Here is a 17,806-nt window from a genome sequence, read left to right on the forward strand (position 1 = left end):
CTTTATTGAAATCCAAGATCGGAAATTTCAGGATGTCAATTCTCTCAGTTTATAAGCCAGGTGACTAAACGGGTATCCAAATGGGCTCTCAGGGAAATCAGTGAGAGGGGTGCAGAATATCTGTTTCAGTCTAAGGGCAAACAGATAAATGGGTTCCAATTGTGTTTCAGTGACCATCAATGCGAGGGCCTTACACTCCTCTGTAACATTTGTTTCAGCAACGTCTTTGTACTCTAGATGCAAGGTAGCTGACTAGACGAGTTGCCAAATAAGCAAGAAAAAATGGTACACGAAAGGATGACAGCCACACCAGTAACACACTACACGCTCTTCACCTGTTTCAGAGTCCCCGGACTTCTTTTAATCGGATTGGTGTTACTGTCAATCTCAAACACAAAAAGAGGCCGAAAGCCATTCTGTCAGGGACAGCAGGGGAAACAGAGGTAGTGAAATGAGACGGCAGTACCTTGAAAAGATGACAAGCTGCAGTCGATGTACAGCAACAGGACCCTGGGGGGCTTGCTGTTAGCAAATCATTGCTGTTATTTAGGATGCTGGGAAGGAATACTTCTAGTTCTGAGTCCCATACGTCATCAGATCCACTTTTGCTATCTCGTTCTGGTGAAGTGATTTACTGCAGCTTCCCCACCCAAATCTGTGCTTTACCCTCTTATATTAATTACAGCACGGTCACTGCTACTATATTCTTTGTTTTGTTCGACCACATCTCCCTCATATTCAAATGACAATTTTTTTTTTGATAGGGGACAAGGAGGGTGCGATAGGAAATTTATCATAAAAAATTTGATTGTGTTATTCCTTCTTTACTATGATCCACTTCTTAGGGACTTTGGTGATGTGTAAATTGAAATGATGTTTTTTAAAAAGAAAGTATTCTCCATCTCACGAGCAACAAAATTGACACTTGAAGCTCTGTGATACCGTGAATAGCTGTGACGAGCGTACCATGGAGCGATCACCCCTTTCAATGGGACAAAAACTTCATTTAATTACAAATGTATTTTTTTTTTGGAACAACAAATCCACTTGATGCAGGATGATTCTTGAAATGCACTGGGACATTCCCTGGCTCTAAGTTGTCTGTTCACTGTAACTGTAAATTCAAAGTTTTACTTAATTTTTAGGCAAAATAGGCTAAAAGCAGCTCTCCACATTAAAAATTAAAATGCCTTCTTAGAACAAGAAGAAAATCAACTGCTAAGCCTACAATCGTTGGTTATAGTGGGGTAAATAATAAAACAGAAATCAGTAGTATTTCTTGAATGCTTACTGTGTGCAGAGCACTGTACTAAGCGATTGGGAGAATACAATATAACAGAGTAGGTTTGAAACGTTCCCTACCCACAATTCCAGAAAGCCTCAATTATCTCTCCACAGACTGGCTAGTGGGTTTTTAAATCACATTACCTTGAAAAAAGAGCCAAATTCATTTAGAATTTACCGTTGAAATGAAACTTGTGAGCTTCATCTTCTAGTAAACGTTTAGTCTTTTAACAATACTGTAATTACTGATAGAACTCAAATAATAAACAGGAAAAGGGTGAGGCTATATGGGAAACAGGGTGGTAACTCCAGAATAATCCTTATCCCTATAGAAATTAATAATGCGGAAAAGCCAGTCACAAAACAAAGCTCTTTGGAGTGGATCACACTTTGATCTAAAAAGATAGGTGAGTCAAGAGAGCAGCACCACGAACAAAACGCAAAATCTGTTTTAATGGACCCTAGAAGCATCTTCTTCCAAAAGTCTTTTAGTGTTCAAATGAGCAGTTATTTTTAAAAGCAAAGACTGCTGTGGGGTGACAATTCAGGAGCCCAAGGCTTAACACTCTGACTGACAACACCTCTAGGGAATTCAGAACAAGGCCGTTCCCTGGCCTGAGCAGTATTTGGTAACCTATTCTAACAGGCATTATTATTATTATTAGTTAGGCACTTACTGTGTGTCAAGCTCTGCTCTATGTTCTGAGGTAGATACAAATTAATCAGCTTGGACACAGTCCCTATCCCACACGGGAACCACAGCCTAGGTAGGAGGGAGAGCGTGTAGCTTAATCCCCATTTTACAGCTGGGGACACTGAGGCACAGAAAATTGAGTGAACTGCACCATGACACAGAGAGAAGCAATTGGCAGAGTCAGGGTTCGAAACCAGAACTTCGGACTCCCAAGCCCATGGTGCGTCTCTAAACAGATAACAGGCCCTGGAGCGTAGGTCTGGGGCGTAGAATTACAGGGCTGGGACAACTGCTTTTGGATCCACTGCTACTGAAAGGATGATGGGAAGAATATTTCTTCTTCCCACTGATTCTGCCGGGGTCCCTTAATAGTAACAACAATAACAATCATAATGATAATGATACTTGTTAAGCTCTTACTATGTGCCAAGCACTGTTCTAAGCGCTGGGGCAGATAACAAGGTAATCAGGTTGTCCCCTGTGGGGCTCACGGTCTCAATCCCCATTTTACAGATGAGGTATCCAAGGCACAGAGAAGTGAAGTGACTTGCCCAGGGTCACACGGAAGACAAGTGGCAGAGTCGGAATTAGAACCCACGTCCTCTTGACTCCCAATTCTGGGCTCTTTCCACTAAGCCATGCTGCTTCCTTTAGGACCTCCCCGCTGTTGCTGTGGCCAGGAGGGTGCAGGGGTAGTTCTGGCACAATTAGCTAAGCGTCCTTAATACTGGTTGTGTCTCTCTTCCAAATGTTGATGCCTGCATTTAACTCTCCAACCTGGTGACCATACAGTTCCTGACGCTTGCTCAGCAGCAAGATACCCTGCCCCCTCCCAACCACCACCCTGCTAAAATCATTTTGCATTCTTTCAAGAATGATTGACAAAGACTGGATAAGAATAGCAGAAATGCCTTCTTCTGATTCTGAAACTGATTCAGTCACTGAAGATGCCAGCCCTCGCTTTTGACGTCCAAGAAAGTCACACAGAGAAGTAGAGAAGCAGCATGGCATAGTGGATAGAGCACGGGCTTGGAGGTCAGAAGTCATCAATCAATCAATCAATCAATAATATTTATTGAGCGCTTACTGTGTGCACAGCACTGTACTAAGCGCTTGGGAAATACAAGCTGGCAACATATAGTCACTGCAGATGCCAGCCCTCGCTTTTGACGTACAAGAAAGTCACACAGAGAAGTAGAGAAGCAGCATGGCATAATGGATAGAGCACGGGCTTGGAGGTCAGAAGTCATCAATCAATCAATCAATCATATTTATTGAGCGCTTACTGTGTGCAGAGCACTGTACTAAGCGCTTGGGAAGTACAAGCTGGCAACATATAGAAACAGTCCCTACCCAACAGTGGGCTCACAGTCTAAAAGGGGGAGACAGAGAACAAAACCAAACATACTAACAAAATAAAATAAATAGAAGTCATGGCTTCTAATCCCGGCTCTGCCACGTGTCTGCGGTGTGACCTTGGGCAAGTCACTTCACTCCTCCGGGCCTCAGTTACCTCATCTGTAAAATGGGGATTGAGACTGTGAGCCCCACGTGGGACAGGGATTGTGTCCAACCCGATTTGCTTGTTGGACAAGCGCTTAGAACAGTGCCAGGCACATAGCATGCCCTTAACAAAAACCAAAATTATTATTATTATATGTAGTTTTGAGAATTTCAAGAACATACTCTCATAGTTTAAGCGGCCCAAACTGAAATTAGATTACATGACCACAATTAATACTCGATACCCCAAGATGTCTCTTTTTAAGCAACCCCCAAAAAAGATGTTAACTGAGAACCAAAAAAATTTAAAAACAGTCTGTAAGATGAAGAGCCTTATTTTTTTTTTACTCTAGAATACATTACAAAGGTCTGATACAATTGGAATGGAAACCCAAGACCATGAATATTTAATAATTTATTACATGCCCATGTATATTTTCAATCATTTATATCTTTAATTTTAATGAAATTGTTCAGCCATTGCCAAAATGATGGAGAAATTCTAACCCAATTTAGACAGGAATGTCTGTAACAAGACCTCCCAGTTGAAATGTATTTGATCCACTTCCAATCGTATTTGGTAATTATTACAGTTTACAGGGAAATGGCCAATGGAAGGGCATGTAATAAGAATTTCTGATTGAGACATGCAGTCCATGCAGTGGCAGGCAGATCAGGTGCAGTTTTGTAGAGGTAAAAATAGGAACTTTGGCAGTCACTGGGTTTTGGAACTGCTAATTTTTCTCTCTAAATTACTGTGAAAAATAAAGTAGCATAAAACATGACTGGGGAAAGGCCTCTTTTGTTTGAGAAGTCCAGTGGTGGGAATTTCATGAACTTTAGTAGTAAGTACTTTTATGCTCCACTGGCGACCCAAAAAGCAGAAAGGCACGTGAAAATTAAAACTGACCTAAGCCTATAATGGGGTATCTCAGAGCAGAATAGCATCTAATGGTTAATACGTACTAGAGATACTAAAAGGAGTTACCAAATTGGGATGCTATTCCTCTATATCTATGATCAACAATAAGCCACCATGACCGAAAGGGTGTTCATTTAATTCACAAGTAGCTTCAAAAACCAGGTTAATGACTGGACAGTAGGTAAGTACAGTGGATTACATATTGTATTATTTTAGGCACTAATTAAAAGTGTTTTCTGTTACCTCATAAAATTCCAATTTTGGGAGGCCTGAAAAAAAAAATGTTTTCAGTCAGGCTGAAAAACATTGGAAATAAAAGCTTGATCAGTGGGACTACAAACAAGTAGCTTCATCTATGTGCAAAGCAATTATGCTATGAAATCATGTTTTATGCTACAAAATAATTTTGGGGTGAAGTTTAACATCATGTCATGCTAAATCTATGCTCTAGACTCCGCATTGCAAAAAAAAAAAATCCATTTTGTGTGGGCTCTTACCACTAACAAGGCACTATCATCAGTATGCTGAGACCTTCTGGATGGAAAAGGACACTGGGAGAGTGGGAGAAAGATGGAGCAATGTCAAAAACACACAACATCGAAACACGGTCTATTATAAGCACACACATGCCCTGAAAGATGACATTAATTGGAATCAATCTCGGGGGAACCTGATATGAAGTTTCCCATTTGGGGTGAATATGAAAGTAGGAGAGTTGTCAAATTATAAAAGCATAAGAGGTGTGTATGGGTGTGTATCGTATCAGCACGTATACCATACGTACCATGCTCATCGTCCAGACACTCTTGTGAAGCAGGGAGGGAACAGGGGATATCTTCCCAATTTTATCAATGAGAAGAATGTCGCTCAACATAAAGAGATTTGCATTGAAACAACTAGCAAATTAGAACAAGAGCCATGAAGAAAACTTAGGTCTTCTGACTCACTGTCTAAAGAACTGTTCACAGAGGTTATTAGAGAAGAGCAGAGACTATTGATCATATTTTTTCTCCTTATGGCTGGTATTTGAAAATTAAAAAAATTGATATTTACTTCGGATTTTGCCAGAAGAAACTATAAGAACCATCATTTTTCAATCAATCGTATTTGTCGAGTCCTTACTACGTGCTGAGCACTGTATTAAGCGCTTGGGAGAGTACAATATAACACAGTTGGTAGACGTGTTCCCTGCCCACAAGGAGCTTACAGTCTAGAGGGGGAGATAAACACTAAAATAAATTAGGGATAATGCATATAAGTGCTGTGCAGTTGAGGGTGGGGTGAATAAAGGTACAAATCCAAGTGCCAGGGCGACACAGAAGGGACAAGGAGTAGAGACTGTGGGAATTTCCTAGGAAGGCATTATCAAGAAGAAAGACTATTTGTAAGAATTTCACAATTCTGTTGTAATCAAATATTCATAAAAATGCAATTTGAAAATGCCTCTTCAATGATCGTTTGAATATTATATTAACCTCAGTTTCCAAATTAGGGAAACCTGCTAATATGGTGAACAAATTCAGGATGACATGCTTGCCTGTCACATGCACATATATATTTAATTGAGCTTTGCTTCCTTAACGGCATAAATACACACAAACACACAAACTCTCTCCCACACGGCTCAATTAAACCGTTATTTGAATATGGTGAAATAACCAACTTTTCCATACTAGGTCCACTTCTAAGCCTAGTTGTATCACACCATCCTAAAACTCTGTGATGATGTGACCACTTTTGTAAATTTAACTATACTAAAATGTATTAATTTATTTAAACGTCTGTCTCCCCTTCTGCCAACCATCAATAAGTGGTATTTTTGAGCACCTGCTTTACACAGAGCAATGCACTAAGTATTTGGGAGAGTCCAATACAAAATAGCTGGTAGACACGCTCCTTGTGCAGACTGATCTTTGACTCTACGCTCCTGGCAGGAAGGGAACGTGTCTATTAACTCTGTTTTTCGGTCCTCTCCTGAGAACTTAGTAAACTGCTCTGCGCGCAGTAAGACCTCAATAAATACCACTGATTGATGAGAGAGTTGAAAGCCAATTCTTTCTTAACAGGAGAGAGCAAACAAAAATTTGTACAGGTTTTTTTCTGGTACCACTTATTATCAGTAGATAATGGCAGACAGTAGGACTGGTTGGGAACATTAGACAATGGGAAAGAAACAATTACAATACCAGTATAGTCATAACCACCCCAAACTACATGAAACCCAGGAGAAGATGGGGCATTACTGCTGATTTACCAGACCATACCTACTATCACCCTCGATATTTAGTCCAATCACTTCATCCCCCCAACCCTGCTCCTCTCCGTGTCCTCCATGTTTGCCAGCAATTTTTTTCCTGCTCCATCAACCCTACACCTTCCCAGTCCCCTCTCTGTCCCCTCACTCCAGCTGTTGACCTCTGAAAAAAGATCAAAGAAAAAAATACAGACAGGGAGGTGGGGAGTATTGGATACAGAAGAGTCACTGGGAACATAGGATGGTGTTTGAGGGGAGAGTGAGTGAGGGGAGAGTGCCTGTCAACATACACATCAAGAAAAAACTCCTCACTCTCGGCTTCAAGGCTCTCATCACCTGGCCCCCTCCTACCTCCCCTCCCTTCTCTCCTTCTCCAGCCCAGCCCGCACCCCCCGCTCCTCTGCCACCGCTAACGTCCTCACCGGGCCTCGTTCTCGCCTGTCCCGCCATCGACCCCCGGCCCACGTCATCCCCCGGGCCTGGAATGCCCTCCCTCCGCCCATCCGCCAAACTAGCTGTCTTCCTCCCTTCAAAGCCTTACTGAGAGCTCACCTCCTCCAAGAGGCCTTCCCAGACTGAGCCCCCTTTTCCCTCTCCTCCTTCCCTTCACCACGGCACCTGTAGGCATGTTTGTACAGTTTCATTACTCTATTTTACTTGTTCATAGATACTATTCTATTTATTTTGTTAATGATGTGCATTTAGTTTTAATTCTATTTATTCTGATGACTTGACATCTGTCCGCATGTTTTGTTTTGTTGTCTGTCGCCCCCTTCTAGACTGTGAGCCTGTTGTTGGGTAGGGACCGTCTCTATATGTCGCAACCTTATATTTCCCAAGCGCTCAGTACAGTGCTCTGCACACAGTAAGCGCTCAATAAATACGATTGAATGAATGAATGAGTGGGGCCTGGGGAAGGATTTAAAGGATAATTTTGACTTCTATGTAGGATGGCCAACTGTTGGTGACTAATTTCCCGTACGTCTACGGGAAGACATTTCCCACAATACAGTTGTTTATGATACAACTCCTACTACAAACCAGCCAGCACACTTTGCTCCTCTAATGCTAACTTTTTTGCTGTGCCTCAATCTCATCTATCTTGCCCCCCTCGCCAAAGTCCTACCTCTGGCCTGGACCACCCTCCTTCCTCGTATCCGACAGACAATCACTCTCCCCTTTCTTCAAAGCCTTACTGAGGGCACATTTCCTCCAAGAGGCCTTCCCTGGCTAAGCCCTCCCTTTCCTCTTCTCCCACTCCTTTCTGCATTGCCTGTCCTGACTTGCTCCCTTTGTTCAATCCCCTTCCAGCCCCACAGCACTTGTGTCCACACCTGCAACTTATTTATTTATATTAATCTCTTTCTCCCCGTCTTGACTTTAAGCTCGTTGTGGGCAGGGACTTGTTTATTGTTGTACTGAACTCTCCCAAGCACTCAGTATAGTGCTCTGCACATAGGAAGCACTCAATAAATATGACAATGAATTTCCAAGGAACATATCGTAGCAACCACCAAGGCAGTTACCTTCTGGGTCATGGTGTCATAAGCCAGCATCGGTACTGTGCTGTGCACATGTTTCGCCCACAAATAAGTCCACCCTGGATGTCAAAACCTTTGGGTGCACCTTGCAATGTGCTGCACCAATGCTTGCCTACTGACTCGTTACACTCCGTGCCCCAGCGGGTGCGTGGTTTGGAGGGACGAGAAACTTCCTGTGAGTGGCTCTGTGCAAACCACCTGAACTCTAATCAATTCTTTCAGGCAGCTTCTAGATCCTGAGTTCCCCAGTCCACGGCTCAGCCATCGTTCTTGACAGGAGGCCGTATCCGTCATCATAAGCAATTATAAATACTCTAAACGTAAAAGCTTAAGAGACATCACTTGATTAATAATAGTGATAATAATTGTGGCATTTGTTAAGCACTTTTTACGTACCAAGCACTGGGGTGGATACAATATTAAGCAAACCAGACAGAGTCAGTCCCTGTCCCACATAGTCTAAAAGGGAGGATGAATAGGTATTTTATCCCCATTTTAGAGATGTGGTAACTGAGGAAAACGAAATGACCTGCCCAAAATCACACACAAAACAGGAGAATAGCAGAGCCAGGATTAGATCCCAGGCCTGTGCTCTTTTTACTAAGCCACGTTGCTTCTCCTCGGGGATGCCCCTGGATGCTTAATTTTGCCACAACACACATTGCCACTAAGATTCATTAGGAGTGATGGTAAAATTACAGAATACTCCTCTGACTATCATTTGGAAGAAATGGTTGTGTGCCTAGGTGGGGCAACAGAAACAAGGGGAATACTACAGCACAAATTTTCTCTTTAAAAGGAGTTTCTTAAAGAACACAACCTCTGCGTTATAGGAAACATACTTACCAGTCTCTTCAGAAAGATAATCATGTCAAAAGAACTATATTACCATTAAAGAACCAATAAATAAATTTGAATAAGCATCACCAAAGGACTTAAGTACCCACAAAGCGCTTATGTGTGTCTTATACATCACACCTGCAGTTAACTTTAGAGTCTGTCTCCCTCAAAAGACCGTATGATCTTCGTCTACCAATTTTATTCTACTTTACCAAGTGCTTAGTACAGAGCTCTGTACAAAGAAGGTACTCAATATGTACATATGAAAGGACATGCAAAACTAACACAGTACTCTAATATTAGGAATCAATAGCATGCAAACAATATGTTTTGTTCTAAAAAAAGAGGAGGATGCTATATAGAAGAAAAACTGGAATTCTAAGAAAAAAGAAAAGTGCTAATTTTTAGAGCAACTTTATCAAATCAAATTAAATTTAAAAAATCTGCAATTACTCTCAAGGGCTATTCTATTAAAAATCCAGAAAAGGTAATCACACTGCACCGGGTTCTTACCTCACTATCCAAGGGACTTCGTTTTTGTGGACTCTGCATTGCCTTTTGCTGGAGAAGACAAATACACTTTGGTAAGACTGAATCGCAAGCTTTTTTATTTTTCTTTATCATCACTACATTGAACACAGAATGTAGGTATGGAATTGTACTATTCTAAATAATAATAATAATGATGGCATTTATTAAGAGCTTACTATGTGCAAAGCACTGTTCTAAGCACTGGGGAGGTTACAAGGTGATCAGGTTTTCCCATGGGGGGCTCACAGTCTTAATCCCCATTTTCCAGATGAGGTAACTGAGGCCCAGAGAAGTTAAGTGACTTGCCCAAAGTCACACAGCTGACAATCGGCAGAGCCGGAATTTGAACCCATGACCTCTGACTCTAAAGCCCGTGCTCTTTCCACTGAGCCACGCTGCTAAGGGACGGTAAGTTTGAAAAGTACTGCCCTCAAGGAGAGCACAGTCTAAACAGGGAAGACACAACAGAAGACAGAAAACGTGGTACAAGAAAAGCAGAGCTTAATTTTACAGGATTTTAGCAGTAGGAAGTTATTAGATAGAAGTTAACAATACACTGAGACCAATCAATTGATCCTATTTATCGAGCACTTAACGAGTGCAGAGCAGTATGCTAAGTGCTTGGGAGAGTACGGTTCGAGTTGGTACACAAGACCACATTTTAATCAGAAAGGGAAAACTCTAAAGAATAGGGAAACCTTTGAAAGTTGGGAGGTAAAACCTTTGGCATATGGGAGAAGGAAGAGTATTCCAGGAAATCTTGAACAAAGATCTAAAGGTGGGAGGACTGACGAGCAGAGGTGGTGATGGGGGGGAGAAGGAAAGCTTGCCTGGCATCAAGCAGAGGGCAATTAGAGCTATAAGATAGCTCTAATTGCCACCCCCTCCCCCTCCCCCCTCCCCTCCCCCTCCCCCTTTTAGACTGTGAGCCCACTGTTGGGTAGGGACTGTCTCTATGTGATGCCAATTTGTACTTCCCAAGCGCTTAGTACAGTGCTCTGCACATAGTAAGCGCTCAATAAATACGATTGATTGATTGATAAGATAGGACAGGGCGATAGGGGTAATGAAGGCTTCGATGCTCAGAGTCAGGACTTTGGATACAAGCATAGAGTGCTTCTGCCTGCTAGAGAGGAAGTTGGCATGGTTGGAGTGGTTATAAAAGGAGGTGACTTCATGCCTTTGAGAGCCTGGGAGATAGGAGAAGAGGAAGTCCTCAATGCTTAATCCAAAAATCTGGTATTTAGGCAGTTGGTCCTCCCAAATCCTCTCCCCCACCTAACTTTCCCACCACTGCAGACCACACCACCAGCCTCTCCGTCCCTCCAGACAACAACCTTGGTATTATCCTTGACTCATCTCTCTTTCAACCCCTGAGTCTTAATGAATCCTTTTGGTTCTTTCTTCTTAACATCTCCAGTACCTGCTCCTTGCTCTCCAACCAAACCGTGACCACCTTGGTCCAAGTACTTGTCACATCCCAACTCAACTACTGCATCTGCCTCCTTGCACACCTCCCTGCCTCCTGTCTCTCCTCTCCTCATCCACACTTGATTCTACTGCTCAGATCGTTGTTGTGCTGCACAAGTCTTTCCTACGACTCAAAAACCTCTAATGGTTGCCTACTCCTCTCCCCTAAGGCACCCAATCAGCTCTTTCACCCCTATTTAACCTTGCTTTTTTTCCTCATCTCCAGCCAAATTACTCACTGTGCCTTGTTCTCATCTCTCTCTCTCATCTCTCATTTCTCACCACTGACTTCTTGCTTATACCCAAATTTCTGCCTGGAACTCCCTCCCCCTTCACATCAGGTAGATCTCCCCATTTTCAAATCACATCTCCTCCAGGAGGACTTCTGTGACTAATCGCGTGGCTAAGTGGATAGAGTGTTGGACTGGGAGTGAGAAGGACATGGGCTCTAATCCCAGCTCTGCCACTTGTCTGACCTTGGGCAAGTCACTTCACTACTCTGGGCCTCAGTTCCCTCGCTTGTAAAATGGGGAGTGAGACCGTGAGCCCTGCACGGGACAGGGACTGTGTCCAAACCAATTTGCTTGCACCTATCCCAGCGCTTAATATACTGCCTGGCACACAGTTAGTGCTTAACAAATACCATAGCTATTATCATTACCATCTCTGCAACCCCATCACTTAAGCAGATGGATACTTCCCCCTTCCACCCTGTAGCACTTACACATCTTTTTACGCCACTGCTCTTCCCTATTTCTGATTTATTTAGTATCTGTCACCCTAGCTGGATTTTAAGTACCTCAAGGGTAAGGATTGCACCCAGAATCTCTCCTGAACTCTCCCAAGTGCTTCGTGCAGTGCTCTGCACAGATTAAACCCTCAATAAAAAACTACTGATTGATTGCTTTGGAGCAGCTCTGAAAGTGCCTAGACTTCCCCGGGCAAAACTACTGTTTTAGGGAATACTGAGAAATACCGACTGGGTCCCTTAAAAACCAGGGGCTTGGGTCAGCCACTCTGGTTTCCCCTGTGGTAATTCATTCTTGAATGCATCCCAAGGCAAAGGGGAAGATTTATGAAAAGACTATTTTTAATCGAAGTTAAATGGCAGACCGGCTTCTTTAAAATACCTAAATATATAAAAAAAATTAATTTGGCTAAAAGCTATAAACCTACCAATGAATTCAAGAAAATTCACAGAGCTACGAGGTAATTACAAGCTATCATTTCCAGACAGGGACTCATTTTCTAAGAATGAAATTCCATGGGGCAAAAACCTAGCCTATTTCCCAAACCAGGGCAATATCAATCAATCAATCAATCAATTGCATTTATTGAGCGCTTACTGTGTGCAGCGCACTGTACTAAGCGCTTGGGAAGTACAAGTTGGCAACATATCGAGACAGTCCCTACCCAACGGTGGGTTCACAGTCTAAAAGGGGGAGGCAAAGAACAAAACCAAACATACTAACAAAATAAAATAAATAGAATAGATATGTACAAGTAAAATAAATAGAGTAATAAATATGTACAAACATATATACATATATATAGGTGCTGTGGGGAAGGGAAGGAGGTAAGATGGGGGAGATGGAGAGGGGGACGAGGGGGAGAGGAAGGAAGGGGCTCAGTCAGGGAAGGCCTCCTGGAGGAGGTGAGCTCTCAGTAGGGCCTTGAGGAGGAAAAGAGCTAGCTTGGCGGATGGGCAGAGGGAAGGCATTCCAGGCCCAGGGGATGACGTGTGCCGGGGGTCGATGGCGGGCCAGGCGAGAACGAGGCATGGTAAGGAGATTAGCGGCAGAGGAGCGGAGGGTGCGGGCTGGGCTGTAGAAGGAGGGAAGGGAGGTGAGGTAGGAGGGGGCGAGTTGATGGAGTGACACGAATACACTCAGTTCTGCTATAAAATGTGTTTTTGCTATATGTTTTGGGTTGAACATAACGAGGAAACTTGAGATCGCCCTTCCCACTACAAGAGTCTGTTTGGACTCAGTGAGTTGTATTATTGAAGAGACCACTTTGAATCATGTTTGTGCAACACTGGAGTGGGCAAATACTATTGGCTGAATTTTCTTTAACAAAGGGTTTTGTAAGAAATCAATACTTGTGCTCTCTAGCATGAGTAAATAAGCTAAAGTACCTTCAAAACAGATTTGAAGATAATACTGACACATAAACCTCCCCATTTCAGTCTATACTTAACGCTGCTGCCCGGATCATCTTTGTGCAGAAATGCTCTGGGCATGTTACTCCTCTCATCAAAAATCTCCAGTGGTTACCAGTCAACCTACGCATCAGACAAAAACTCCTCAATCTGGGCTTCCAGGCTGTCCATCACCTCGCCCCCTCCTACCTCACCTCCCTCCTTTCCTTCTCTAGCCCAGCCCGCACCCTCCGCTCCTCTGCCGCTGCTCACCTCCTTACTGTACCTCGTTCTCGCCTGTCCCACTGTCGACCCCCGGCCCACGTCCTCCCCCTGACCTGGAATGTCCTCCCTCCGCACATCCACCAAGCTAGCTCTCTTCCTCCCTTCAAAGCCCTACTGAGAGCTCACCTCCTCCAGGAGGCCTTCCCAGACTGAGCCCCCTTTTCCCTCCCCATCTCCCCGCCCTACCTCCTTCCCCTCCCCACAGCACCTGTATAAAAGTTTGTACAGATTTATTACTCTATTTATTTTACTTGTACATATTTACTACTCTATTTATTTTGTTAATGATGTACATCTAGCTTTACTTCCATTTACTCTGATGACACCTGTCCACATGTTTTGCTTTGTTGTCTGTCTCCCCCTTCTAGACTGTGAGCCCGCTGTTGGGTAGGGACCGTCTCTATATGTTGCCAACTTGTACTTCCCAAGTGCTTAGTACCGTGCTCTGCACACAGTAAGCGCTCAATAAATACGACTGAATGAATGAATGAATGAAGAAACCTGCCAGGTGGAAATCCTAGTCACTTGTATCACTGTGGAGAATCAAGCACTCAAAGATATTTTTTGACCATTCACTGTGTGCAGAGTACTATTACTAAGCAGACGTGTAAGATGTGTCTCGGGTGTCGCCATGGGTCGGAAACGAGACGGCATAAGAGAAGACGGGACATATAAGTGCTGCAGGGCTGAGGGTGGGCTGAACGTCCAAGCTGTGAAATGCTTACCTTGACGAAGCCCAGAACGGCTTCCCTCTGAATTTGCTTAGTCCTCATTTTCTCCTCCTCGTACTGAAGGGCTGCAAGTTGTGCCTCCCTCCGAGTGCGCTCCACTAACTGCTCCCTTCCTCGGGTCAGTTCTGGATCTGTGTGGGAGAGCTGGAGCAGAAGCAACTGGGATTGGTTTTCAGTCTGAGCCCTGGGAAGAACCCATTAGGTCATGAGCTCCTAGGGAACAGGGACCGTATCTTTCCCTTTGTATTCATTCAATCATAATAATCATCATAATAATAATAATGGCACATATTAAGCGCTTACTATGTGCAAGGCACTGTTCTAAGCGCTGGGGAAGATACAAGGTAATCAGGTTGTCCCACGGGGGGGCTCACAATCTTAATCCCCATTTTCCAGATGAGGTAACTGAGGCCCAGAGAAGTGAAGTGACTTGCCCAAAGTCACAGAGCTGACAATTGGCACTTATTGAACGCTTACTGTGTGCAAAACACTGTTACTAAGCGCTTGGGAAGTACAAGTCGGCAACATATAGAGACAATCCCTACACAATAATGGGCTCGTATTCCCACAACCCCCTTATACGGTGCTATACAAAGCCCAGGCCCACAGCACCTACGTACATATCTGTAATTTATTTATTTATATTAATAACTGTCTCCCCCCGCCATAGGCTAAGCTCGTTGTGAGCAGGTAATATGTCTGTTTACTGTTGTACTGTACTCTCCCAAGGGCTTAGTACAGTGCTCTGCACACGGTAAGTGCTCGATAAGTACGACTGAAAGAATGAATGAATGTTCTGCACATGATAGAGGCTCAAGAAATATCATTGACTGAGTTGAAGAAAGAACTGCTCTCAAAAACAGCTCATGGAGACAATGCTCGCTGACACCAGTGGCACTTCTTCGACTGAAGCAACTGGATCGGATGCCCCTGGGCCCCAAGGTTTTATCAATCGATTGCATTTATTGAGCATTTACCTTGTGCAGAGAGCACTGTACTAAGCGCTTGGAAGAATGCACTATAACAGAATTAGCAGACCCATTCCCTGCCCATAAGGAGCTTACGGTCTAGAGTAAGAGGCCACTTTGAGGCTCTAGCTTGTTTTGGGCAGGGAATGTGTGTACCTACTGTTATATTGTACCTTCCCAAGTGCTTTGGTAGCTCCCAGTGTGACTCCTCTCGCTCCAGGAATAACAGAGAGTCAGCTCAGGACTTCAGACCTCAGAAGTCACTTGGCTCCATCTTGCTCACTGGCTTGATATCATCCCACAGTTCACCATTTTCCCCACCTTCAAAACCCTCTCCCAAAAATCATATCTCCGCCATCCCAGACCCGGGCCTTAATTTCCCCTCTCCAACCTCCAGCTCTGCATCAACTCTATACTTAGCTGTGTACCCTATATGCCCTTTGATACTCATCTCAGCCCTACAAAACCGAGGGAAATATTCTGAACACTCTACTATTTCCCCTATCCCTAATCTACTTTAATGTTGCCTTTCCCTTGGAGACCGTTAAATTCCACATCTACCACCTCTGTTGTATTGTGCTCTCCCAAACACATAGCACACAGTAAGTGCTCAATAAAATAACCAGCGGTTACTGACTGATTGGTATCATTCCTATTCTTTAGGTATAAATCAAAATCACTGCCCAAGTTCACCTTGATTTCTGTGGAGGGGAAACTTGAGGAGTTTTCAGAAAAATCAGGGGGCCACAATTTGTAAATGGCATCAATCGGAAGATAGGCAGCACAGCTATAGACAGACAGCTGGCACCGGCCAACTAAGTCTTTCAAAGGAGGAAACATTTCCCACCCAGGAAACCTGTAACACTTAGATAAATTACCTGATTATGATTCTGTGATAGTGACAGAAGGTAAGATGCCTCAACAGGAACCCTGGACAAGAGAGACACCCTTTGGTAATAAGATTAATAAATAGTTTCAATTGATAAGCATAATTTTGATACATTAAGGTAACATTTCATCTATCAGTCAATACCTGCAATTTAGCCAGCATTGCAGTAGTAACTATGTTTGGTAAACTTGAGCCCTAGTCATTATATCAAGCTTCAGGAATAATTAATACCACAAGCTCATGTTTCACGTGATCCAGTATCACTGACCAACCTACAGTCGGCTAACAACTGTTCGTGTCACTTGGCCAAAGCTAGATGATACCCTTGCTTGAAATTATTTCTTTCACGCTCATTCACTTTTATTTTTACCCCACATGGCTACTATTTTCAAAACTCAAGTGTCTGAAGCAATGAAACACAGGCAAACAAATATTCTTCTAAACACAGAGTTATTTTTGGAGTAAGAAATCTTAGCAACTACAGAATCGGGTTACCAATTCTCTAGATGGCTCTTCACTATTTAGTTTCAGTCAATGGTCCCATCATATTAACTTCCAGGACCACTTCATGAAGATTCATTTGATTTCGGAGGAAAATAAAAATGCGGTGTTACGGATCACTTCATATTTTTTACCTTTCTGTTCTGTCGGTATGATTTCTTACTGCTTGATGCCTCTCTCTTTCTTGAATCAAGCTTAGTGTTTCGGGTCTCCTTAATTCATCGGTATCTCTGAAAAGAAAGCCAGGGAGGAGGGCATTTTTTAGTTTTAACTGCTCACTATTTAGGTTCAACTATTTAGTTTTAACCCCCAGGGTTCAGAACTGGTTTTCGGCCTGTCCAAGGGGAATGAATTTCATTTTAAAACAATTCGAAGGATTCCCATACGATCACAAGCACATTATATTCATTTGTTAAGTATGAGAGGCATCCTTTATGGTCCATTGCTTTCGAGGTTAATGCTTGAGCTAAGGGAAGATGATTGCTTCAGACATTAACCTGAATGCAAATGTCTGTCCATCAAAACAGATTCTGTCCTTTTGATGCTAGAAAAATCAGACAAAACAAAACCCAAATATAACAAGAATGGGTTTAGAAAGCTGTAGATTTGTTAATTTAGTTCCATCGTTAAAGTTTATATTGAGGCAAACTTCCCTAAGTTGTACCCCAACTTTCTCTCCCTAGTCCAAATAAGCCAGGCTAAGGGAAGAAGGCTAAAGTATGGAGGTAATAATAATAATAATAACAATAATAATAATAATAATGGCATTTGTTAAGTGCTTACTATGTGCCAAACACTGTTCTAAGTGTTGGGGGGGAATATAAGGTAATCAGGTTGTCCCACATGGGGCTCACAGTCTTAATCCCCATTTTCCAGATGAGGTAACTGAGGAACAGAGAAGTTCAGTGTCTTGCCCAAAGTCACACAGCTGACAAGTGGCGGAGCCAGGATTAGAACCCACAACCGTGCTCTTTCCACTGAGCCATGCTGCTTCGGCTAAGGAGCACTCACAGCCTCAAGGAAGCAACAGGCAAAGAGAACTCAAAAGACGATTTAGTCAGACCTCCTTGCCTCCATCCCAGACAGATGAGTGTCTATCTTCACACTCTTTAAAGATTCTCTGGTTCTATATTCCCTCCACCCCTGGAGCGCAAAAAAAAATGTGTAAGGAATTTTTGGAGGCTAGGAAAAACTTTTAAGGGTCGGTTTTTTGAACTCATGTACAAGGCTGGGTGACGGTGCTGAACAGAATG

At 43.1% G+C, this 17,806-nt stretch overlaps 1 protein-coding gene across 1 annotated transcript in view; it reads right to left on the reverse strand.

Annotated features, from left to right (window-relative positions):
- Positions 1-17,806, reverse strand: part of LRCH3 (leucine rich repeats and calponin homology domain containing 3) — a 166,422-nt gene that overhangs the window by 19,982 nt on the left and 128,634 nt on the right. Inside the window, exons 11-15 of the mRNA XM_038745265.1 lie at positions 16,688-16,783; positions 16,042-16,111; positions 14,190-14,339; positions 9,552-9,599; positions 4,901-4,954 (exon numbers count right to left, since the gene is read on the reverse strand). Coding sequence (XP_038601193.1) covers positions 4,901-4,954; positions 9,552-9,599; positions 14,190-14,339; positions 16,042-16,111; positions 16,688-16,783 — 418 coding nt within the window. The remainder of the gene's footprint in view (positions 1-4,900; positions 4,955-9,551; positions 9,600-14,189; positions 14,340-16,041; positions 16,112-16,687; positions 16,784-17,806) is intronic.

The sequence above is a fragment of the Tachyglossus aculeatus genome, chromosome 1 (assembly GCF_015852505.1).
Source record: "Tachyglossus aculeatus isolate mTacAcu1 chromosome 1, mTacAcu1.pri, whole genome shotgun sequence".
NCBI classification, from domain to species: Eukaryota; Metazoa; Chordata; class Mammalia; order Monotremata; family Tachyglossidae; genus Tachyglossus; species Tachyglossus aculeatus.